The 24,937-nt window shown below is 44.8% G+C and overlaps 1 protein-coding gene across 7 annotated transcripts in view; it reads right to left on the bottom strand.

Moving 5' to 3' along the window:
- Window positions 1-24,937, bottom strand: part of SETD4 (SET domain containing 4) — a 96,403-nt gene that overhangs the window by 46,901 nt on the left and 24,565 nt on the right. For 6 of the 7 annotated variants that reach the window (XM_066370252.1, XM_066370251.1, XM_066370254.1 and 3 more), the window contains 2 exons: window positions 23,577-23,700; window positions 22,587-22,846 (listed from right to left, as the gene is read on the bottom strand). In XM_066370252.1, coding sequence (XP_066226349.1) covers window positions 22,712-22,846; window positions 23,577-23,700 — 259 coding nt within the window. In that variant the 3' untranslated portion in view covers window positions 22,587-22,711. Of the gene's footprint in view, window positions 1-22,586; window positions 22,847-23,576; window positions 23,701-24,937 lie in introns of those variants that run through there. The other variant, XR_010749333.1, reaches the window with a different exon arrangement.

Genomic DNA, 24,937 nt, shown 5'->3' with positions numbered 1-24,937 from the left:
TGCACCACTTCCGCCCTTGTAAACGCTGCTTGTTTGCTCAACCTAGATAGCCACCCTATAAAAAGGAGCCATTTTAGAGGTTTGGTACTGCAGTGTTCCCTTGCGTGGGTTGCCTGCAGTCCCTGTGCAGGTTTGCAATAAAACTTATAAAATTCACTTTGGGTTTGCTGTGGTCTGTCTCCTGGGATGTAACATATGGAGGCCCCAGCGAGATAGGCCGTGTAAGACCCCTCCTCACAGAGTGGGCTGCAGCAGACATTGGTAGCTGGCCAGCCTCCCGCAGTTGCCATTTGGAAACTGAATTTGGCTGATTGGAAACATTCAGGGGTCTCGAGACTGTCTGGTAAGGAAGCTTCCTCTTTGACTATCTGGAAACAGAGCTCTGGCTAGAGAAAAGGGTGTAGTGGAGCAGGCGGGACGCCACTTGATTTCTCCCCACCCAGTCGGGGAACGCAGGATGCTGCCTTCTCCCTTTTGTTTTCAGTTTAGAAGTTTTGTTTGTTTCGTGTGCATATTTGGTTTGTTTGTCTGCTTCGCCCGTTGCTTCCTCACAGGATTCCTTCAAGACTCAAGGGCCATGGGTCAAGGGCAATCTACTGCCCTAATGCCTCTTCAGTGCTTGCTTGATAACTTTTCTGATTTCTCTCGCAGGGCACAAGACTATGCGACTCCTGTTGATTCCGCCACGTTGCAGACTCTTTGTGAACTAGAATGGCCAACCTTTGGTGTAGGGTGGCCCTCGGAGGGCACCTTCAATTTACCCACACTCTTTGCTGTCAGGGCAAATGTCTATTGGGTCCCGCACCCTGACCAGATGCCATATATAGATGTGTGGATTGACATAGCCACGGGAAGACCAGGTTATGTTAAGAAATTTTTTAAGAACTATATTAAGGGAGATAAAATCCGGGCAGGAGGAAAAGCTGTCCTATTGGCAACCCCAAACGAAGGCAAAGTGAGGCTTCCCTCCAAAAAACAAGAAACTTTGAGAGAACAGCCACAGCCTGCCCATAGACTTTATCCAGTAATACCAGAAGATCCAGGGGCTGCTGAGTCCTTACTAGATCCCATTCCTCCTCCGTATCCAGAGCAAGCCAAGGACCCGCCTAAAGCTGCAGGGTTAACCCCGCAGCAACCCCACAACCTGGACTGGCCCCCTCTTGGGAAAGCCCACCCCATACCCATACAGGGGCCAATTATGGTCATCCTTGTATGCCACCAGCTCCAAAGCCAGCACCTTTGCTTCCCCTCTAAGAAGCTGCAGGGGGGATCCTAGGGGACCAGCTAGATTAATTTATGTCCCCTTCTCTACTAGTGATTTATATAATTGGAAACATCAGAACCCCCCATTTTCAGAGAAACCCCAGAGTCTAATTTCTCTCCTTGAAACCATTTTCCATACTCATCGTCCTACTTGGGATGATTGTCAACAGGTTCTTTATACTCTCTTCACTTCTGAGGAAAGCTAAAGAATCTACCAAGGGGCTGCTAAAGCAGCATTAGGGGATGGAGATCTACATAGCCTTAGTCAAAGGCAAGAATTAGAGGAAGTTCTCCCTTCGACCCCCCCCCCCCGACTGGGACCCCAACACTTCTAGGGAACAGGAGGCTTTACGCAAGTATCATGATTTCCTGCTCAGGGCTCTCCGGGCAGCAGCAAGGAAGCCAACTAATTTTAATAAAGTCAGCGAAATCATCCAGGGAAAGGATGAATCTCCTTTGGCTTTCCTTGAAAGGCTTTTAGAAGCCTATAGAACATATAGTCCATTAGACCCGGATGCCCCAGAGAATAGGAGGTTCATAAATGTAGCCTTTGTCTCCCAAGTGGCCCCAGACATTAGAAAGAAGTTACAAAAGTTAGAAGGATTTGAAGGAGAAAATAGAAGCAAGCTTTTAGAAGTCAGTCAGAAAGTTTATATGAACAGGGAGGATCCAGAGATACGAGGTGCAGAAAAGCTGGCAAAAATACTAATCGTAGCCCAACAAAAGAAACCCACTAAAGGAAAGCCACAAAGGAAAGGGCAGAACAGTAGACCGCCTCTAGACAAGAATCAATGTGCTTATTGCAAGGAGACCAGGCATTGGAAAAATGAGTGTCCTAAGCTAAAGGAGAAGAAGGGACAGAAAGCTGAGGTCCTCTTCGAGGATCAAGACTGAGTGGGCCTGGGTTCCATACCGTTAGGCCTCCAGGAACCCATGGTAACACTGTCCATTGATGGGAAGCCCACCAAATTCCTTGTGGACACGGGGGCCACTTATTCGGTACTACAAGAAGCTACAGGACTACTCTCTTCAAAGAAGACCGCCATTGTCGGAGCAACGGGAAAAGCTAAGTCATACCCATGGACGAAGGTAAGGATTACTGACCTTGGAAAGGGAACTATCTCTCATTCATTCCTAGTAATGCCAGAGTGTCCTTATCCTCTCCTTGGAAGAGACCTCCTACACAAACTACATGCTACCATCTCCTTCCATGGGGAGGCAACTACTTTAGATCCAGCTTCAACCCTGTCCATATTAGTAACAGTACCCTTGTCAGAGGAATACTTGTTAATAGAGGAACCGTCCCAAGCAGTTCCCTCTAGCTTTTTAGAGGAATTACTCGCAGAAGTACCAGGCATTTGGGCAGAAACAAATTCACCTGGACTAGCTAGTCATCAGCCCCCTGTCCACGTTCAGCTAGCAAGCACGGCACTACCCATACGAGTCCGGCAATACCCAATCCCGCAGAAAGCTAAAAAAGGGATTTCAAAGCATATAAATAGACTCTTAAAAGCAGGCATTCTAAGGCCATGTCACTCTCCTTGGAATACTCCATTACTCCCTGTCAAAAAGCCAGGGACAGAGGACTATAGACTGGTCCAGGACCTCCGAGAAGTCAATCTCCGGGTTGAAACAATTCACCCAACGGTTCCGAACCCCTACACTCTTCTGAGTCTTCTACCTCCAGACCGCACTTACTATACGGTCCTCGACTTAAAAGATGCTTTTTTCTCCATCCCTTTAGCTGAAAAGAGTCAGCCTATTTTTGCTTTTGAATGGATTGATCCAGAAGGGGGATTTTCTGGACAGCTAACATGGACAAGATTGCCTCAGGGGTTTAAAAACTCCCCAACATTATTTGATGAGGAATTAAGCAAGGATTTACAACCTTTTCGAGAATCACATCCACAGGTTACACTACTCCGATATGTAGATGACCTTCTCCTCACAGCAGACTCTAGGGAACCTGCAAAGAAGCCACCAGAGACTTGCTCACACCCTTGACCAGCTTGGGTATCGTGTCTCCAGCAAGAAGGCCCAAGTAAACGTTAGGACAGCCGCGTATCTTGGGTATGACCTCAGAGAAGGTAAGAGGACTTTATCATCTAAAAGAATTCAGGTAATTCTTGATATCCCAACCCCTTCCACAAAAAGACAAGTTTGAGAATTTCTAGGGGCTATCGGATACTGCAGACTATAGATATTAGGGCTTGCTGAATTAGCAAAACCCCTATATACAGCAACCAGGGGTAAAAGTCCAGACCTTATATAGACAACAACTGAGAAAGCTGCTTTCCAAGCCCTAAAGGAAGCTTTGGTCTCAGCCCCTGCTCTGGCACTTCCTGATTTGAATAAGCCATTCCAGTTTGTTTTTGTTTTTGCTTTTCTTTTTTTTGGGGGGGGGGGTTTGCATTTTTCCAAAGCTGGAAATGAGGAGGCAGTCAGACAGACTCCCGCATGCACATGACCGGGATCCACCCGGCATGCCCACCAGGGGGCGATGCTCTGCCCATCTCGGGCATCGCTCTGTTGCATCCAGAGCCATCCTAGTGCCTGAGGCAGAGGCCACAGAGCCATCCTCAGCACCCGGGCCATCTTTGCTCCAATGGAGCCTCGGCTGCAGGAGGGGAAGAGAGAAACAGAGAGAAAGGAGAGGGGGAGGGGTGGAGAAGCAGATGGGCGCTTCTCCTGTGTGCCCTGGCTGGGAATCGAACCTGGGACTCCTGCATGCCAGGCCGACACTCTACCACTGAGCCAACCAGCCAGGGCTTATTCCAGTTATTTGTAGCTGAAAAACATGGGGTAGCAAAAGGAGTACTCACACAGACTCTTGGACCTTGGAAGCGGCCCGTTGCTTACCTATCCAAGTGCCTAGATCCTGTAGCCACAGGATGGCCCACATGCATGTGAGCCATAGCTGCCATGGCGGTGCTAGTCAAAGAAGCTTAGAAGTTGACTCTCGGGCAGGACCTCCAAATACATGGAGGTCATACCACTGAAGCCCTTCTAAGGTTCCCACCGGATTGATGGGTTTCTAACGCTAGGTTAACTCAATACCAAGTACTCCTTTTGAACCCTCCTCATGTAACGTTCTCCAAGTCAGTAGCCCTCAACCCGGCAACTCTGCTGCCCGAGACAGAGGAACAGCCCAGCCCTGATCATGATTGCCTTGAACTTCTTGACACTATTTCCAGTCTCTGCCCAGATTTTCAGGACTTCCCATTGTTGAATACAGAAACTACTCTCTTCACCGATGGGAGTAGCTTCCTCGACCAGGGGGTCCGAAGAGCTGGAGCAGCTATAACAACCGAGGACAAGGTAATATAGGCCCAGTCTCTTCTACAAGGAACTTCTGCCCAGAGGGCTGAACTTATTGCTCTCACTCAAGCCTTAAGATGGACAAAAGGGAAAACTGTCAACATCTACACAGACAGCAGGTATGCTTTTGCTACTGCACATATATATGGGTAGCTTTATATAAGGAGAGAGGCCTTCTTACTTCTGGAGGGAAAGAAATTAAAAATAAAGAAGAAATTTTAGCACTCCTCGAAGCCATTTGGCTACCAGCTAAAGTAGCTATTATACATTGTAAAGGACATCAAAAGGGGTCAGATCCAATAGCAAAAGGAAATAACCTAGCAGATGATACAGCAAAAGCAGTTGCTTTAAAACCCGGGGAACCAGTTACTATCCTTCCCTTACTTCCAGGAAGACTTTTACCTGAGAAGCCTCACTATTTAGAAAAAGAAGTTCAATTAGGAAATTAATTACACTGCAGAGACTTACCTAGTGGATGGAAGCAGCTACCCGACCAGAGACTGTTTATAACTAAAGCTATAGGAACAACTTTAATTCAGGAAATACATCAAGGAACCCACCTGGTTATTAACAAGCTCACTTCCTTGCTACGAAGGCACTATTACATACCTGACTTAAGTAGTCTTGTAGAATCAGAAGTATCCAGATGCCTTGCATGTGCAAAAGTAAACCCACACCAATGGAAGAATATACCTAAGGAAAGACAACGGGGACACTCTCCAGGTGAAATTTGGGAAGTAGACTTTACTGAAGTAAAGAAAGGAAGATATGGATACAAGTACATACTAGTCTTTATTGATACTTATTCAGGATGGGTTGAAGCCTTCCCTACAAAGCATGAAACTGCTACCACTGTGCTCAAGTACCTCACCTCTGAGATTATCCCTCAATTTGGCCTTCCCTTTGCTCTGGGGTCAGACAATGGTCCGGCTTTCATAGCCTCAGTTTCTCAAAATTTAGCCAAAGCTCTAGGTATTAACTGGAAACTTCATTGCATATACAGGCCACAGAGTTCAGGACAAGTAGAGAATAAATAGAACCCTAAAAGAAACTTTAACTAAATTAAGAGAGGAAATAAGTGATGATTAGGTAGGCCTCCTGCCCTTAACCCTTCTCCATACTAGGTGCTCTCCTTACTATAAAGGCTTAACCCCTTTTGAAATTCTTTTCGGAAGACCTCCTCCTATCCTGCCCAAGTTAAGTTCAAGCATGTTAGCCCCCTTTGATAACTCACAGTTCCTTAAGTCCTTACAGGCCATCGAGGCAGTGCGAGCAGAAGCCAACTCCCACACCCAAAGAATACCTAACCAGCACCCACATTCCAGCGAGCCTCCCATCGAGCCTGAACAGTGGGTTTAGGTCAAGTGGCTCCATCTTGAGAACCTTCAGTCCATTTAGGAGGGACCTCACCTTGTTATCCTGGCTACTCCAACAACAGTTAAGGTAGCGAACCGCAAACATTGGATTCATCATAGCCAGGTAAAGCGAGCACATCCTGACCACATACCCACTAAGGACAAACAATAGAAGGTACAAAAGGACCCTATAGACCCCTTAAAGCTCCGGTTTACATCATCACCGGGGTAATACTATTTACACTGACTTTCACTCAAGCAGGAACCCCTAGCCGCAGTGAATGGGTCCTCATTAGAACTCAAGATGGGTCTGTAATTGCCAGGAATCAAACTTAGGTTACTTCAGCTGTCACCTTGTTAGTAGATTTTTCTAAACTCTTTAATGAAAAATTTTGTGACTCACCGGCGGCTTGGAGGCACTCTGATTCAGCAAGGAGCCCCCTCCTAGACGACTGGCCTAGTTCATACACCATAGGTAGCAAATGCTCTCCCCACATTAAAAATAGAGCCTTATGGTATACTCCTCATTATGCTTGTCCTGAACCCCCTTCTGGGCAGTGCCGTACTTGTGGGTCTATCACTGATTATTATTGTAAAAAGTAGGGTTGTGAGACTCTTGTTAGTAAATTCCAGTAGAGTCCTCCTAAACAAGACCCAGACATAAACTTTCTCAGATTAGGAACAAGACCAGAGGGAAAAAGACCAAATGATAGATAGGATAATAATTGTACTAAAGATAACTGTAACCCCACCATCATTACTATTAAGAAACCCCAAGACCCAAGTTGGAATACAGGGAAAACGTAGGGCCTACGATTATATGTCACGGGCTCAGATCCAGGAACCTTCTTCACCATCAAGAGGTTACCCCCCGAGGCTCACAAGCCTCTCTTGAGGGGATTAGCTCATACCTTACCTAAAGCCTTTAAGCCCCCTAAGGCCGACTCACCTAAAGTAGAATTAAATCCCAATTTTACTGCTTCGCATAGTCCAGAAACTGTATCACCCACTAAAGCTACCCCTATAGCTAACACCTTAGCACCTCCTGAACCCACACTAGAACAGAGTTCTTCTATCTTAACACTTCTAGACTCTGTTTTTCCAGTTTTAAATAGCTCCCAACCCAAAGCTACTAAGAGTTGTTGGCTCTGCCTGGATCCTCAACCTCCCTACTATATTAGATTAGGAGCTAATGTTTCTTTTCAGAATGTCACTGTAAATGATTTAGACTCCCTTGTTGAGTGTGAACAGGAAGGACGCATCTCTCTGGCCGGATTCCAAGGAAAAGGACATTGCTTCACCTTAGGAGAACTGACGGATCCCACCACCGTTGGATATCAGAACTCTTGTCTCTCCATGACTCACATCAGTCCACCGGCAGCTGGAAGACCGTGGGTACTAAAAGCACCAGAAGGAACTTAGGTTTCTTGTTTATCTCGAGTCAGCAAGTGTATCTTACCTAGCACCTCTGATGATTTTTGTATATCTACTTATATTATACCTCAGGTTTACCTGTACGGGGGAAACTCTGAATTCCTTCTCCAACCCAACATCAGGTACAGAGCTAAAAGAGCTGTACCCCTACTTTTACCTATCATAGCAACCTTAGGGATCACTGGAGCCATAGCTACAGGAGCACCTGCTCACATCACCCTAGAAACTAGAATTAAACAATTATCTTCAACCTTTTCAAAGGATATATCTATTTTACAAACTCAGATGCCATACCTTGAACATGCTGTAGATTCTTTAGCAGAGGTAGCTCTTCAAAACAGGAGAGGGCTAAATTTATTCTTCTTAAAACAAGGAGGATTATAAACTGCTCTAGGAGAAGCTTGTTACTTTTATGCTAATCATTCAGGAATAATTAGAGAAAGTATCCAAGTTTTAAGAAAAAGGCTCCAAGATAGGGAAAAGGAATTACAACAAGACAATAACTGGTATCAAAATCTTTTTAATTGGTCCCCTTGGTTAACAACCTTACTTACTGCACTAGCTGGGCCAGTTTTAATACTGCTACTCATCCTCACCTGTGGACCAATCATTGTCAATCATTTAGTAGTATTTGTTCGAGAAAGAATAGATACTGTAAGACTTATAGTCTTAGCTCAGCCCTACCAGATTATACCCAGTTTGGATGAGCAATACCAAAGTTCAATGGTTTGAACTAGTAAGAAGAAAAGGGGGGAATGTGACATCTTAGGACAAGCGGTGCAGGCCACCAGTCATGAAAACTGAGTACATCCAGTACATGGCTGGAGGCAAAAGATAAACAACTGTTAGAAATGTAGCAATATTTTCCACTGAACTCTATGAACCCAACATCCAGGAAGCCCTACCCTAGAGACTTAGCCAAGAATAAGGTCAGCTAATCGCACATCTTCCGCCCTTGTAAATGCTGCTTGCTTGCTCAACCTAGATAGCCACCCTATAAAAAGGAGCCATTTTAGAGGCTCGGTACTGCAGTGTTCCCTTGCATAGGTTACCTGCAGTCCCTGCGCAGGTTTGCAATAAAACTTATAAAATTCACTTTGGGTTTGCTGTGGTCTGTCTCCTGGGATGTAACAGCACAGTGGATAAAGCATCAATCTCAAATGCTGAGGTCACCAGTTCGAAACCCTGGGCTTGCCTTGTCAAGGCACATATAGGAGTTGATGCTTCCTGCTCCTCCCCCTTCTCTCCACCCCCCAAATAAATAAAGTCTTTAAAAAAATAAAAAGAAAGAATTAATGGCTAAAAACTCACCAAATCTGGGGAGAGATATGGCCTCCAGGTTCATAAAGCTCAAAAGTCCTCCAACAGATACAACCCTAAGAGATCTTCAGCAAGACACATGATAATTAAACTCTCAAAATAAAAGACAAAGAGAATATAGAAAACAGCAAGAAATAAACTCATCATATACAAGAGAATCATAATAAGGCTACGAGCAGATATCTCAACAGAAACCTTGCAGGCCAGCCTGACCAGGCGATGGTGTAGTGGATAGAGCATTGGACTGGGACGCAGAGGACACAGCTTTGAAACCTCAAAGTTGCCGGCTTGAGTGAGGGCCCATCTGACTTGAGCACGGGATCACCAGCTTGAGCACAGGGTTACTGGCTTGAGAGCATGGGATCATAGACATGACCCCATGGTCACTGGCTTGAGCCCAATGTCACTGGCTTGAGTCCAAGGTTGCTGGCTTGAGAAAGGGGTCACTCGCTCTGCTGTAGCCCCCTGGTCAAGGTACATATGAGAAAGCAATCAGTAAATAACTAAGATGAGCCTGACCAGGTGGTGGCGCAGTGGACAGAGCATCGGACTGGGATGCGGAAGGACCCAGGTTCGAGACCCCGAGGTCGCCAGCTTGAGCGCGGGCTCATCTGGCTTGAGCAAAGAGCTCACCAGCTTAGACCCAAGGTTGCTGGCTCCAGCAAGGGGTTACTCAGTCTGCTGAAAGCCCGCGGTCAAGGCACATGTGAGAAAGCAATCAATGAACAACTAAGAAGTCGCAACGCGCAACGAGAAACTGATGATTGATGCTTCTCATCTCTCTCCGTTCCTGTCTGTCTGTCCCTGTCTATCTCTACCTCTGTAAAAAAAAACAAAAAAAAACAAACAAAAAAAAAACAACTAAATGACACACCAAAGAATTGATGCTTCTCATCTCTCTCCCTTCCTATCTGTCTGTCCCTATCTGTCCCTCTCTCTGACTCTGTCTCTGTCAAAAACAAAAAACAAAACCTTGCAGGCCAGGAGAGAAGGAATCATCATATTTTCAGAATACTCAAGAAAAAGGAAAAAGTCAACCAATACTTTAACCAGCAAAGTTGTCTTTCAGAAATGAAGGAGGAATCTAGACTTTCTCAGACACACAAAAGCTGAGAGAATTTATTACCAATAAATCTGCTTTAAAAGAAATGCTGCAGGAAGTTCTTCAAGCTGAAACAAAAATATAGTAACTAATAACATGAAAACATAAAATATAAAATTCCTGGTGAAGGTAAACATATAGTCAAATTCAAAATACCCTAATATTGCAATGGTAGTATGGAAATCATTTTAAACTCTAGCATATAGGTTAAGAGACAAAAGTGTTAAAAAATAATTATGACTACAATTTTTTAATGAATACATAATATGAAAATATGTAAATTAGGACATCAACAACATAAACTGTGGCTAAGAACAAGTAAATATGTAGAACGTTTATATGTCATTGAAGTTGTCAGCTTAAAATAGATATAAGATGTATTATGAAAGCCTCATGGCCCTGGCCGGTTGGCTCAGCGGTAGAGCGTCGGCCTAGCGTGCGGAGGACCCGGGTTCGATTTCCGGCCAGGGCACACAGGAGAAGCGCCCATTTGCTTCTCCACCCCTCCGCCGCACTTTCCTCTCTGTCTCTCTCTTCCCCTCCCACAGCCAAGGCTCCATTGGAGCAAAGATGGCCCGGGCGCTGGGGATGGCTCCTTGGCCTCTGCCCCAGGCGCTAGAGTGGCTCTGGTCGCGACAGAGCGACGCCCAGGATGGGCAGAGCATCGCCCCCTGGTGGGCAGAGCGTCGCCCCTGGTGGGCGTGCCGGGTGGATCCCGGTTGGGCGCATGCGGGAGTCTGTCTGACTGTCTCTCCCTGTTTCCAGCTTCAAAAAAATGAAAAAAAAAAAAAGAAAGCCTCATGGTAACTAACCACAAAAAGAAACCTATAATAGATACACAAATGATAAAAAGAATCAAAATGTACCACTACCAAAAAAATTTTAAAAATCATCAACTTCCAAAGATAGCATGAAAGGGACTATAAACAATACAAAATGACAATAATAATCAATAGTTACTCTAACGTAAAATGGTTTAAATTCCCTAATTTAAAGGCAAAGAGTGGCTGAATAAATAAAAAATGATTTTAAAATACCAACTATAAGCTGCAATTAAGAAACTCACTTAAGCTTTTTTATTTTTAAGAATTTATTTATTTTAGAGAGAAGAGAGAGAAAGAGAATGGGAGGAGCAGGAAGCATCAACTCCCACATGTGCCTTGACCAGGCAAACCCAGTGTTTCAAGCCAGCCACCTAAGCATTCCAGCCTGATGCTCTATCCACTGTATTACCACAGGTCAGGCAAGCTTTTTTATTTTTAATTTTTTTATTTTTTGTGTGACAGAGACAGAGACAGAGAGAGATAGGGACAGACAGACAAGGGAGAGAGATAAGAAGCATCAATATTTCATTGCGGCCCCTTAGTTGTTCATTGATTGCTTTCTCATATGTGCCTTGACCAGGGGGCTATAGCAGAGCAAGTGACACCTTGCTCAAACCAGCAACCTTGGGCTTCAAGCCAGTGACCATGGGGTCATGTCTATGATTCCACACTCAAGCCAGTGACCCCCCACATGTTGTGGACTGTAAATGGCAAAAAGCCATTGTAGATTCGAGGCTTAGCAAAAGGCTAAGTTCTTCCCACTTTACCTCCATATTGGCTATGATGCTGAGTATTTGTACTCACCTCACTTGCTTCCTTAAATTGCTGGAAGCAATTTACATGCCCTTCCTCTTACTCTTTGTTTGTTCAGATGTTGGTTGATTTCACTTATGCATGGTGGGGGGATTCCTATTTATGCCTTGGATGTGTAACTTTGTATCAAGGACTTTCTTGATTTGCATATGGTTATATAATAAAGCAAACTGGGGCTATGGGGCACTCGGATATTGCCATCAGCATTTGAAGAGTCCTCCCGGTCCTATTTTTTCTTAACAAGTGTGTTTCCTTAATTCCACACCAATATTAGGAGTCGCGCTGGTCCATGGCACCCCCACTCAAGCTGGTGAGCCCATGCTCAAGCCAGATGAACCCATGCTCAAGCTAGCAACCTTGGGGTTTTGAACCTGGGTCCTCTGCATCCCAGTCCAATGCTCTATCCACTGCACCACCACCTGGTCAGGTGAGATTCACTTAAGCTTTAAAGACACTCTTTAGGCTGAAGTGAAGAATGGAAAAAGATATTCCATGCAAATGGAAACCAAAAGAGAGAGCTATACTTATATCAGAAAAAAAAAGACTTTATAAGTCAAAATCTGTAATAAAGCAAAGAAGGTAATTATACGATGATAAAGGGTTGAATTCACCAAGAGAATATGACAGTTGTAAATATACATGCACCTAATATTGGAGAACCTAACTATTAATATATATTAAACAATTAATAGATGTGAAGACAAAAATAGCAATGCAATAATAGTAGGGGACTTCAATACCTCACTTTCAACAAGTAGATCATTCTAAGAGGAAATCAATCAGAAAATAGTGGACTTGAATAATACTTTAGTCCAAAATGGACCTAACAGACATATATAGAACATTCCAACTAATAGCAGAAGAATGTACATTCTTTTTCAATGCACTTGAAACATTCTCCAGAATAAATCATATGTTGGGTCACAAAACAAGTCTTAAGCAATACAAGAAAATTGAAATCATACTGAGTATCTTTTCCCACCACAATGGCTTGAGATTAGAAATCAGTAACAAGATGAAAGCCAGAAAGTTTACAAATCTGTGAAAATTGAACAACACACTTGTGAACAACCAATGGGTCAAAGAACAAATCAATATCTAGAAACAAACAAAAATGAAAACACAACATACCAAAACATGGCGTGCAGCAAAAGCAGTTCTAAGAGCAAAGTTTATAGTTATAAACAAAGTTTATAGTTATAGTCTTTACCTACGTAAAGAAAAACAAGTATATCGAAAATAAACAACCTAAACTTACAACTCAAGGTACTAGGAAAGGGGGAAAAAATAAGCCCAAAGTTAGCAGAAGGAAGGAATCAATAAAGAATAGAACAGAAATAAATGAATAGAGACTAGAAAGACAATAGAAGATCAATAAAACTAACAGTTGGTTTTTTGAAAGAATAAACAAAATTGACAAAACTTTAGCTAGACTAAGAAAAACAAGACAACTCAAATTAATAAAATTATAAACAAGAGACATTACTACTGATACACAGAAATTCCAAGAATCATAAGAGACTACCATGAACAATTATATGCCAACAAATTGAGAAGAAATGAAAAAAAAAAGAATAAATTCCTAGAAACAGACAATTTGCCAAGACTGAATCATGAATAGAAAATCTAAACAGATCAATAATGAGCAAGGAGAATAAATCAATAATCAAAAATCTTCCAACAAACAAAAGCCCAGGACCAAATGGCTTTACAGGATTTCTACTAAACATTTAAATAAAAATTAATACTAATCCTTTTCCAACTCTCCTAAAAAACTGAAGAGGAAGGAACACTTCCAAACTCATTTTACAATATCAGCATTATCCTGATACTAATGTCAGATAAGGATACTACAATAAAAGACAATTACAGGCCAATATCCTGGATGAACACAGATAATAAAAATTCTCAACAAAATACTAGAAAACTGAATTTAGGAACACATTAAAATGATCTCACATAATCATGTGGAATTCATGCCTGGAATGCAAGGATGGTTGAACATAAAACTCCTAAAGGAAAACATAGGGGAAAAGATCATTAACATTGGTCTTGGCAATGATTTCTTAAATAAGACACCAAAAGCATAGGCAAAAAAAATAAAATAAATGAGACTGCACCCAACTAAAGAGTTCTTGGACAGCAAAGGAAACAATAAATTGAAATGGCAACACACTGGATGGAAGAAAATATTCATGTATCATATATCTGATTAGGGGTTAATATCAAAATATACAAAGAACTCCTACAACTTAATAACAAAACAAAAAATCAAATAATTCAATTTAAAAATGGGCAAAGGACCTGAATACACATTTTTCCCAAGACATACAAAAGATTCATAAAAAGATGCTCTACATCACTAATCAACAGAGAAATGCAAATTAAATCACAATGAGATATCACCTCATACCTGTTAGGATGTCTATTATCAAAAAGATAAAAGATAACAAAAGTGGTGAAGACATGGACAAGAAACCCTGACACACTACTAGTGGGAATGTAAGTTGGTGCAGTCATTACAGAAAACAGTATGGCAGTTCCTCAAAGAAATTAAAAGTGGAACTACCATGCAATCCAGCAATCCCATACCTGAGCATATATCTGAAGGAACTGAAGTTGATATCTTGAAGAGATACCTGCTCTCCCTTGTTTGTTGTACTATTACAATAGCCAAGATAATGGAAACCTAAAATGTCCTTCAACAGGTCATAAATAGCTTCAACCACAAAATAAGGGATCACAGTGGATTGTCTCAAGAAGCTCTTTCACCCCAATCTGATACTATGTAGATTCAGGCTACATGTACTCACACCATCTACAGTCAAGTCTGCCTACTGCTTCCCATCAAGACCTCAGGAAATGACCAACTCAAACCCCAGAGACCAGCACCTCAGAGTAAGGGCACAGGCCTCACACTCTGGGACCTCCTGATCAGTGGTTCACAAACTCAGGGTGCACAAAAACCACCTAGGAACTCACTGGCGGCACACATTCCTGAACCTGCCCAGCCCACAAGGATCTCAGTGGGGAGCTGTTCTGACGCTGAAGTCAGAAGACATTTTGACACTTTTTTTTTCTAATTAGTTTACATTCAATATTAACTTGTATTAGTTTCCACTGTACAACATAGTGGTTAGACAATCATATACAGTACAGTGGTCCCTCGTCTATCACGGGGGTTAGGCTCCAGAACTCCCCACAATAGGTGGAAATCCAAGAAGTCACGACCTTATATTTATTTTATATTTATATACATTTTAAGGCTACAGTCACGCCAATCAGTGCCCAGGATACAGAACATAGTGCTCTGGATGGTCGCTTCCCATCCATCGGCCAATAGTGTGCCGTGTATGATCTCATATGGGCAAACTATCTCAAGCAGAAGTGGCCATAGTTGCATTTTCCATACATGCGAGTCTTTGTCTACTTATCTGCTATATGCTATGTATTTTATTTCAATTTAATATTCTTTTAATATCTTAATTAATATTTTTTATATTGTTTTCAATTTTTTAGGCTAGAACATACTTATTTTACCAAAAAATAATAAAAATAATGAATATATAAAAATACCTATATACTGCAAAATCTTACGATATAATGAAAAATATGTGTTGGGCAGAAAAGATTTATTTTGCTCACTTTGTTAAAGATGGCACTGCCACATGGATGGGCATCACCTAGGTGAGAATATTAATTGCCTTCTTGCTTGGGAAGGGGTGTGGTTATGCTAATGTGTGTTGGGGAGGGCTTTCGCGCCAAAAGATTTTATAAGGAGGAGCTAAGAGGCCATTTTGGAGAGAGTGGCCAAGTTCTTGTAGGGAGGAGGAGCCCAGGCTGGAGCAGGGCAGGGAAGCCACGTGGAGGAGGCAGCCAAATTGGCGGAATGGGCAAGGAGAAGCCAGTTCATGGAGGAGAAGATGGGGAACAGAGGTGAATAAGACTGGTAAGGTAGAAACCTTTGATTCTAGGAAAACTTGGATGAGTCAGTAGCTTTGTGAGCGCTGAATGAGTGGGTTTTGGAGCCCAGTGTATGTTTTTAGTCACTTGCCGAATGTCAGTCTAGAATAAAGGGAAATGGACCACCAGTTTTCAGCTCTGTTGATTCCTTACCATCTGTCCGAATCAAACTTGAACCTGGGTTGGCCAGGCGGCTTTGATGGCGGCCGTGGTTACTGGCTATACAATCTGTGATACAAAATTCGATATACGTATACAATTTATTGTAAAAATCTGCAATTCAGTGAGATTACAAAAAGTGAACCACAATATGGAGAGGGACAACTGTACTTGACAGACTATTACCACTGTTATTTATTTCTAGTACCCACCTGGCACCAAACACAGTTATTACAATATTATTTACTATATTCCCTGTGCTATACTTTACATCCCTATGACTATTTTTTAGTGAGAGAGAGAGAGACAGACAGACAGGAAGGGAGAGAGATGAGAAGCATCAACTCCTGGTAGTGGCACCTTAGTTGTTCCTTGATTGCTTTCTCATATGTGCCTTGACTGGGGCGGGGGGGGGGGGGGAGTCTCCAACTGAGCCAGTGACCCCTTGCTCAAGCCAGCAACCTTGGACTCACGCCAGCAACATTTGAGCTCAAGCCAGTGACCATGGGGTCGTGTCTATGATCCCACATTCAAGCCAGCAAGCCTGCACTCAAGCTGGTGAGCCCATGCTCAAGCTGGCCACCTCAGGGTTCTGAACCTGGGTCCTCAGCATCCCAGCTCAATGCTCTAACCACTGTACCACCATCTGGCCAGGCTCCCTATGACTATTATATAACTACCATTTTGTACTTAACAAATATGCTCTTAATATAAGGCTCCAATGGCCTATGACCAAAGGCAGTCCACCCCAACTCCCTGCTGTGTGCCTTCCTCTGAGCCCCTCCCTGCTACTGTATATAACCCATGGCTAACAATGCCCTGCTCAGGGAATGGGCTGTCACTTCTGAATGAGCCATGGACAAGTTGGCCCTTCTACACAGCACCACGGGGTCTCTCTCTGTTCATCGACAGTTGGTGGGGAATTGTGCCAGGAAGGAAAGGACTTAACCAGGCAGGCTTCAACCCTCCAAGTTCTCTTCCAAGGTGGACCAGTCCAGTGGCACTTTGATTTTACACAGTCCTCGCCAGGTGAGATCAAGTGCCTACCTGAGCCTGCATGCGCCTTCCACGAACAGTCCTTGGTGTGTAAAGATGGGGAGCATGGGGTCTGGAGTTGGACCGAGGTCTGAATCTCGCTGTGCCCCTGAGCAGCTGTTTGACTGCAATGATACCTTTACCTCCCTGAATTTTTGTTTCCACATATACAAAATCAGAGTATTACCTCAGCAGATTGCTGTAAAACTAAATGAGCTGATGAATATCATGCATGGGGCAAAGCACCCAAGGCGACCAGGGTGTTCCCCCACATCAGGCTGACAGACTCTGGACTGTCCTGAGAAACAGTGCCAAGTGGGTACTAACCTTCTCTTCTTCTAAACAGCATTATTGAAAAGTAACTCACATGCCATACAATTCATCCACAGAAAGCATGAGGCTCGGTAGGTCTTCGTACACTCAGTTGTGCAACCATCAACACAATACCTCTCAGAACATTTCATCACCCCAAAAACAACCCCAGACTCCCCTCGCCAGCTCTCACACTCCAACCCCTCCAGCACCGCGCCCCACAGCAACTGCTCATCTGCTGGCCTATTCTGGGCATTTCTGTCAATATGGTGACTGGATTCCTTGGTTCAGCAAAATGATTTCAGGGTTCACCCATGTTGTGGCATGTGTGTAGTGTCTATGGCAAAATAATACTCCATTCTATGGATGCACACATTGTGTCCATTCATTCACCTTGATGGGATATGTGGGTATGTGCTGTTATGAATAATGCTGCCATGAACAGTCATGATCAAAGTTTTGTGTGTGTGGACAGGGTTTTTTTTTTTTTTTTTGTATTTTTCTGAAGCTAGAAACGGGGAGAGACAGTCAGACAGACTCCGGCATGCGCCCGACCAGGATCCACCCAGCATGCCCACCAGGGGGCGACGCTCTGCCCACCAAGGGGCGATGCTCTGCCCCTCCGGGGTGTCACTCTGCCGCGACCAGAGCCACTCTAGCGCTTGGGGCAGAGGCCAAGGAGCCATCCCCAGCACCCGGGCCGTCTTTGCTCCAATGGAGCCTCGGCTGCGGGAGGGGAAGAGAGAGACAGAGAGGAAGGAGAGGGGGAGGGGTGGAGAAGCAGATGGGCACTTCTCCTGTGTCCCCTGGCCGGGAATCGAACCCGGGACTTCTGCACGGCAGACTGACACTCTACCACTGAGCAAACTGGCCAGGGCCTTGTGGACACGTTTTTAATTCTCTCGGGCGGGTATCCAGGATGGGACTTGCTGGATGACAAGGTCAGGTCCATGCTTATCCTTTTCAGGAGCTGCCAGGCTGTTTTCCCAAGAGCTGCCCACTTGACCTTTCCTCTAGTGGCGGGCATGCAAGGCTTCCAGTTTCTCCAGATCCGCAGCACTGGTTACTGTCTATCTTTTTGACAACTGTCCTCGTGGATGTGAAGTGGTAATCTTACATTCTTCTTAAATTCTACCGAATTTTTGTGAGCTGTTCTTTTAAATTTACACAGTCTAATGTTAAAACTGTGTAGAATAGAAAAAATATTTTTAAATTTCCATCAGGGAAAGATTACAACAGAATGATAAAGACAGAGAAATGGGCCCTGGCTGGTTGGCTCAGCAGTAGAGCATCGGCCCCGTGTGTGGAAGTCCCAGGTTTGATTCCCGGTCAGGACACACAGGAGAAGTGCCCATCTGCTTCTCCACCCTTCCTCCTCTCCTTCCTCTCTAGCTCCCCCCGACCTCCCAACACCCCTTATCCCCCCTCCGCATCCAAGGCTCCATTGGAGCAAAGTTGCCCTGGGCACTGAGAACGACTCCATGGCCTCAGCCTCAGGTGCTAGAAAGGCTCTAGCCGCAACGGAGCAATGCCCCAGATGGGCAGAGCATCACCCCCTGGTGGGCATGCCGGGTGGATCCCGGTTGGGGTCGGGAACATGCGGGAGTCTGTCTGACTGCCTCCTCGCTTCTAACTTTGGAAAAATACAGGAAAAAAAAAAAGAAAAGAGAAATGCCCTTTGAAAAGTGACAGGAAGAGCACTGGAAAGAGCAGATGGCACTGTTGTATGTGGTACAACAACACAACACTGCAGAGTGTGGTACAAGACACTGTTGAGTGTGTACAACACTTACATGTGGCACAAGACACTGATGTATGCAGTATGTGGGGACACTGCAGTCTTGCATGTGATACAACACTGACGTTACGTGGCACAAGCACTGTTGTACAAGGTACACTGACACTGTGTGTCACACACTGCATTGCTGCATGTGGCATGCTGGCAGGGCTGTAGAAAAGCGCATCAGGCTGACTTCTTTCCCCCTAATATTCTTGTTCCCTTTGATTCACACACAACTTCCTGGATCTACCCCCAGGCTAAGTCCGAGGTAGGAAGTTTACCATCCACAAACCCGTAACCAGACACCAGCAGGCGGCAGGTGTTTTAGGAACTTCAGGAGTGCACAAGGCACTAAGAAACAAAATGAGGAAGAAAAATGGTGGTAAATTAGAGAATTAGGAAGAAACAGTGTCACTGATAAAAGGGGTGGCCTGTGGGCAGGGTCTACCCTGCAGGCAGCAGACTGCCGCCCAGGGAGCCACAGAGCTCCTAAGGAGCCTGCCTGCACGGACACCAAGCCCTGTCTACCCAACAAAAGCCTTACACTAGTTTTACCATAAACGTAGATCTGTGGTGGATGATGAAAGATGTCTCCTCTGTAAATGTCTCTGAATAGTCACTCTTTTGTCATTGTCTATTTTATCCTCATCATTGGACGACTGCAGCACAATTACTACACAGGTCTGCAAGGGTCTGCAAAACTGCTCGTGGTAAGGAGGCTTCATTTTCAAGAGGTGTACAACAACATCAGGTAGGAATTAATTAATATATTTGGGTCCTAAGAATCCACTAATAAGGGACAGAAAAATATGGGATAGCACAGGGCTCAGCACACTATGGCCTGTGACCTGCCTTTGTACATAAAGTTTTACTGGAACACAAACATGCAATTTGATGGAATGTTGTCTACGGCTTGATGGACAGTATAGTTGGGACAAAGACTGTATGACCCAGAAAGTTTAAAATAGTTACTTTTGGGCCCTTTTTAGAAATGTCTGCAAACCCCCAGTATAGCATACCACAAGTATACTACAGCTATTAAAATATACAAACAGAAAAAAACATTCAAGATACAGTAACACAAATGTTGTTTCTAACTCGGCAGCCTTCTGAGGTCAGAGGCCTCAGTTGCTGGGTTCTGTGTACTCCGCCATGAGTTGAATCCTATTTCTGAAGAAGAATAGAAACCCAGGAGGGCCTAGGGCAGCCCCTGCACAGTCTGGGGCAGGCAGCGCAGATCCCACAGACCTGGCAGGCCCGGCCCCGGCTCTGAGAGTCCACAACCCCTCTGCGGCTCCATCCCTGCATTGACTTATACAGGGGTCCCTGGAGGCCAAAGCCCATTGAGAGGGAATGCCTCCCACTTCCCCACCCAGTTCTAAGTAAGACACAAAATGAAAGAGTAAGGAGAGAGATCAAAATATGACAGTGGCTTTAGGTCAGGTTACCTACATCAGGGGTAGTCAACCTTTTTATACCTACCACCCACTTTTGTATCTCTGTTAGTAGTAAAATCTTCTAACTGCCCACTGGTTCCGCAGTAATGGTGATTTATAAAGTAGGGAAGTAAATTTACTTATAAAATTTATAAAGCAGAGTTACAGCAAGTTAAAGCATATAATAATAATTACTTACCAAGTACTCTGTGTTAGATTTTTGCTAAGTTTGGCAGAATAAATCTTTATAAAACAACTTACTATATTTAAATCTATCTTTTTATTTATACTTTGGTTGTTCCACTACCAACCCACCATGAAAGCTGGAACACCCACTAGTGGGCAGCAGGGACCAGGTTGACTACCACTGACCTACATGAACGCCGGAATTGAGCGGATATCCTGAGGCCCTGCTGTGCTGGACAGGGCCAGGCTCCCAGCTGGAGAGGCCTGCCCAGGGAGGACTCCAGGAATAAATCTGAAAGAACTGCACGCCGGCCAGTCTTTTCCAAACTGGCAGTTAGAGAAGCTCTGCTTCAGGGTACAAGAGGCCAGGAGCACATGCAGGGGAAATGCCCTCCTCCCGGGAACCTCAGACATGTCCCCCAGCTCCTCCGACACCCGCCCCAATGCATCCACATGGGAAGGACACATGGGCCGAGGAGCCATGTCCACAGAGCAGAGGCAAGCCCCTGGCTTCCTGAGTAACCCTCTCCTCTCCCAGGACAGGCCAACCTTACTGAGGGAGGAGACATGGGGAGGACATAATGGTCAGCTGCCCGGAGAGAAGAAGGCTGTTCCCTGAAGGCAGGACTCTCGCTACGTTGTCAATCTCGAGACTTTTAAGTCGCATGGCAGGGAATGCAAGGGCAGCCCCTCTGATGCGTCCCCAATAAAACCTTCAGAGAAGTCTGTGTGCTCACTGAGGTGCACACAGAGCTCAGAGCAGCGCTACCTCCCACACACAGGGTGGCAGCAGAAAATCAAGAGGACAAGTACAGGACCATGAGCTCTACACACCCCCATGTCGGGATAGCACGGTGACTCTGGACACACTGGGGGCAGGATGTGGCCTTTCCACTGCCCTGTGCGCTCAACCTGCACCTTAGACGGCCCTTCCCTCCCACTCGGGCCCCACGGGCTCAGCCTGCACCTTAGGCGGCCCTTCCCTCCCACTCGGGCCCCACAGGCTCAGCCTGCACCTTAGGCGGCCCTTCCCTCCCACTCGGGCCCCACGGGCTCAGCCTGCACCTTAGGTGGCCCTTCCCTCCCACTCGGGCAGGCAGGGCAGCTATCAGGGTCCAATACCACACCGCACATGAAGGCTGCACACCAGTAATACCAACACTTAATAAACATGTTTGTCTTATGTTCCAATAATGTCCAGACTTTATAACAAGCACATACTTGCTTCTGCGGTATGATGTGATACCTGCTCTCTCCTACCCCCCCCCAGTTGTCTTAAATGTTAATTAACAGGCATGAAAACACTGGAAAAAGTATAAATCCAGAGCCAAAATTGAAAAAGTACTATTTAGAGCACATTTTACATGAAAACCATACTCAAAGGAAAGTCAACAGCCTAAAAGGCTTTCATAATTTTTAAAAAAGAAGAAAAGCAAAGACTCGTAATTCCAAATGGCCAACTGAGCATAAGGAGTTTTCTCCTCATCTTCCCAATACCACCACCAAAGTGACAGAAAAGCAGCGGCATAAGAGGTAAGTGCCCACCACGAAGAGAATGGTAAAGGCACATTGCTGACAAGAGCAAACCCAGGCTGGGAGGCTGCCCAGCACTCCCCGTGATTAACAGTCACTATCTTTCCATTCATAGCACTCACGGTCAGCGGGCACTACCTTTCCATTCACAGCAGTCATGGTCAGCAATCATGGTCAACACTGGGTGGTTCCTCCAATCATCTAATTCCCTGGTTCTCAGAGAGCAGTGGGTGGGCAGCATCACCTGGGGCCTCTGCAGTCACAAGTGCCAGCTCCTCTGCTGGGTGGGGGGCTAAGGCTGGAGCTCAGGGGAACCCCATTCTAGCCCATCAACCTCATTTTCAGTTAGGAAGTCAAGGGTGGACACTGAAGTGATGTACTCAGCTCCAAGTGGCTGGGGTGAGGCTGCAGCACCAGGACTGGCCAGCACTCCCCGTCCCAAAGCCACCCTCCCTGCCGATGTCAAAGCAACACAGCACACTGCGGCCCCTGCACAGCTGCTGAGCCAGACAAGTCGAGGACACCCAGGAAAGAAAGCCCACACACAGAGCCCAGCTGGCTCCTCTCTCACAGCTTAGCACTTTGCTCAGACTTCCTCCTTCACAGCTGGAGTTCACTTTGGGAGTTTGAGAAGTGCCATTTGATGGCATGTCCTTCTTTATACAGGACCTGCTCTGCCCTTGCAGATGCCCGTCCAGGTCCTAGAAGCAGCCACCACTCAACCCCCAAAGAAAGAAAGGAAAAGGAGCAGGATTAAGAATGTCACTCTTTAATAGAAACCATCCGTTGAGTGTAAATGAATCTGTACAAAACAAACCTCAGTGCACAATGTACAAGAAGCCACATCCTCCACAGGAGGCAATCTGTGCTCTGTGGAGTTACAGGACAGCGGTCTGCAAATGGTTCAGGATCCCAGCGGAGGCCTGAAGAATCTTTAACTCTTCTGTCCACAAAGTTTCAACCAAAGTTAGTTGGTTTATCAAAGCCATGTCTTTATCTTTCATATGAGAAACCTGAAAGTTATTTTTAAAGTTATTATGATATACATAAAGCTTACCATTTTTTAACACTTTTAAATGTACAATTCAGAGGTATTAAGTATGTTCACAACTTTATGTAATCATCACCAGAACTGTTTCATCTTCCCAGACAGAAACTCTGTCCCCATCGAACACTAACTCCCCTTCCCCTGCCCCAGGCCCTGGCAACCCCTACTGTCTGTATCCATGAAGTTGCCTTTGAAGATGTCTCATATAAGTGGAATCATGTGATATTTGCCTTTTTGTAGTCTGTTTTATTTCACTTAGCACAATGTTGTCTTTAAGGTTTATTAAAATATTTTGAATACCAGTAATGTTTTCATTCATATGAGCTACTTTCTCATTTAGTTACATTTACTAAATAAAAATAAAAGGAAATTCATGTAATAATTTTACCTATTAAAAGGTGCAGACACAATGTTAACAGTCAAAACCCAGATTACATCAATGTTCACTTATTTAAGGCATTAACACCCTAAGAAAGTGTACCATCCCTACACAACATGTCCAAAACAGTAAGTTCTTAAACACTTTAAGAAAAAGATGCATGACTTTGGGTGATGGGTATGCAACAGAATTGAATGACAAGATAACCTGGACATGTTTTCTTTGAATATATGTACACTGATTTATTGATGCCACCCCATTAAAATAAAAATTTATTTATTTAAAAAGAAAAAGATGCAAAATTATAAAAACATACCTTTTGAAGCATAAAATTAGTCTCCTCTATGAAATAATGGCATATTTTCTGGGCTATGTCCAAACTTGTCTTCTCATTTGTATCTGAAATGATTTCCCCAAGAAGCACTTTTTTCCAGCACGGACTAGAACCAAAATGTGTAATAAGATCATTTCAGCAGGGTCTCAAAAAATAAAGATGACTTTTACACCTCAACCCAAATGCCTCCATGTACCCAGAAGCATAAAGCTCATCCCACAGCATGTTCCCAGCCACACCATGTGCGGTCCCGTGCTGGAGCAGGTGGGTTCGCCGAGGAGAGGCCGTGCCTTGCACGTCACTGAGCAGGGCTGCATCTGCCAGCTCCGGGAACAGAGCAGAAGACCGAACAAGAAGATGATTCCACAGGTGAAAGGACTAAGGAGCGGCAGGCACACCTTTCCTTCTCTTCAAGTGACAGGCTTGCCTGAAAAATGGCAAACTGAATAGACCACATTTCACAAAGGAAGGCACCCTACAGATGGAAAAAGAACTCCGCAGTGAAGCCCTTCTGCTCACACAGGCCATTCCAAGCCTGTGCTGTGAAAGCTGGTGCGAAGTGTGGTTCCACGGGCCCGCAGGCAAGTGGGGGCCACAGCACAATGCTGAGGCAGGGGGCGGAGCCAACTCCATGCCCAAGGAAGAAGCACCAATGGGAGAAGGGGTGGAGGGACAGATTCTGGAGGTGAAGAATCTCAAGAGGAAGTAACTCAGAAGGGGAAAGGCAAGGTGACTACGGAAATATCTGAATAGAAGTCAACAGAAGGTGCTTAGAAATGCAGAACCTCTGACAAGCTGCACAGGAAATAAAGCCTCAGACGGCTTCAGCTTTAGGGAAGATGACTGAAACTTCAGAAGAGATGACTTCTTAGCAAAGAAAGGAAGGACTCACTATGTGGCAGGCAGTATTTCACTTGTAACCAGCATCTCATTTAATGCTCACAATCAGCTGCAGAGGAAGCATTATTGTCCCCACACTGGACACAAAGAAAAAAGGAATGAGAACCGTGAAGAGCTCACCACTGTCCTGACAAGCTAACACATGGAAGAAACAGCCCACAGGCACGCACCAGGCAGGATCCCAACCAGTGAGAAATAACCAAAGGGAGAAAAGAGGCCTTCATGTGACCTCTGAAAACATCCAGGTGTTGTATCTAATTTGAGGGTGACCTGCCTGAAAAGAGATCACACTTTTTTCTAAGAAGGTGTCACAGAAACTTACATGAGCACACACAGGTAAAGTAAAACTTAAGATGAATGGGCAGGGGAAACAAGGAGAGATGAGAGGAGGGAAGACAAGATGCCGCCAGGATCAGCCACATGCCTTAATGCCCTGCACCTCC

This window comes from Saccopteryx leptura, chromosome 2, assembly GCF_036850995.1.
Source record: "Saccopteryx leptura isolate mSacLep1 chromosome 2, mSacLep1_pri_phased_curated, whole genome shotgun sequence".
NCBI classification, from domain to species: Eukaryota; Metazoa; Chordata; class Mammalia; order Chiroptera; family Emballonuridae; genus Saccopteryx; species Saccopteryx leptura.
This window is presented reverse-complemented; position numbering and strand designations above follow the sequence as displayed.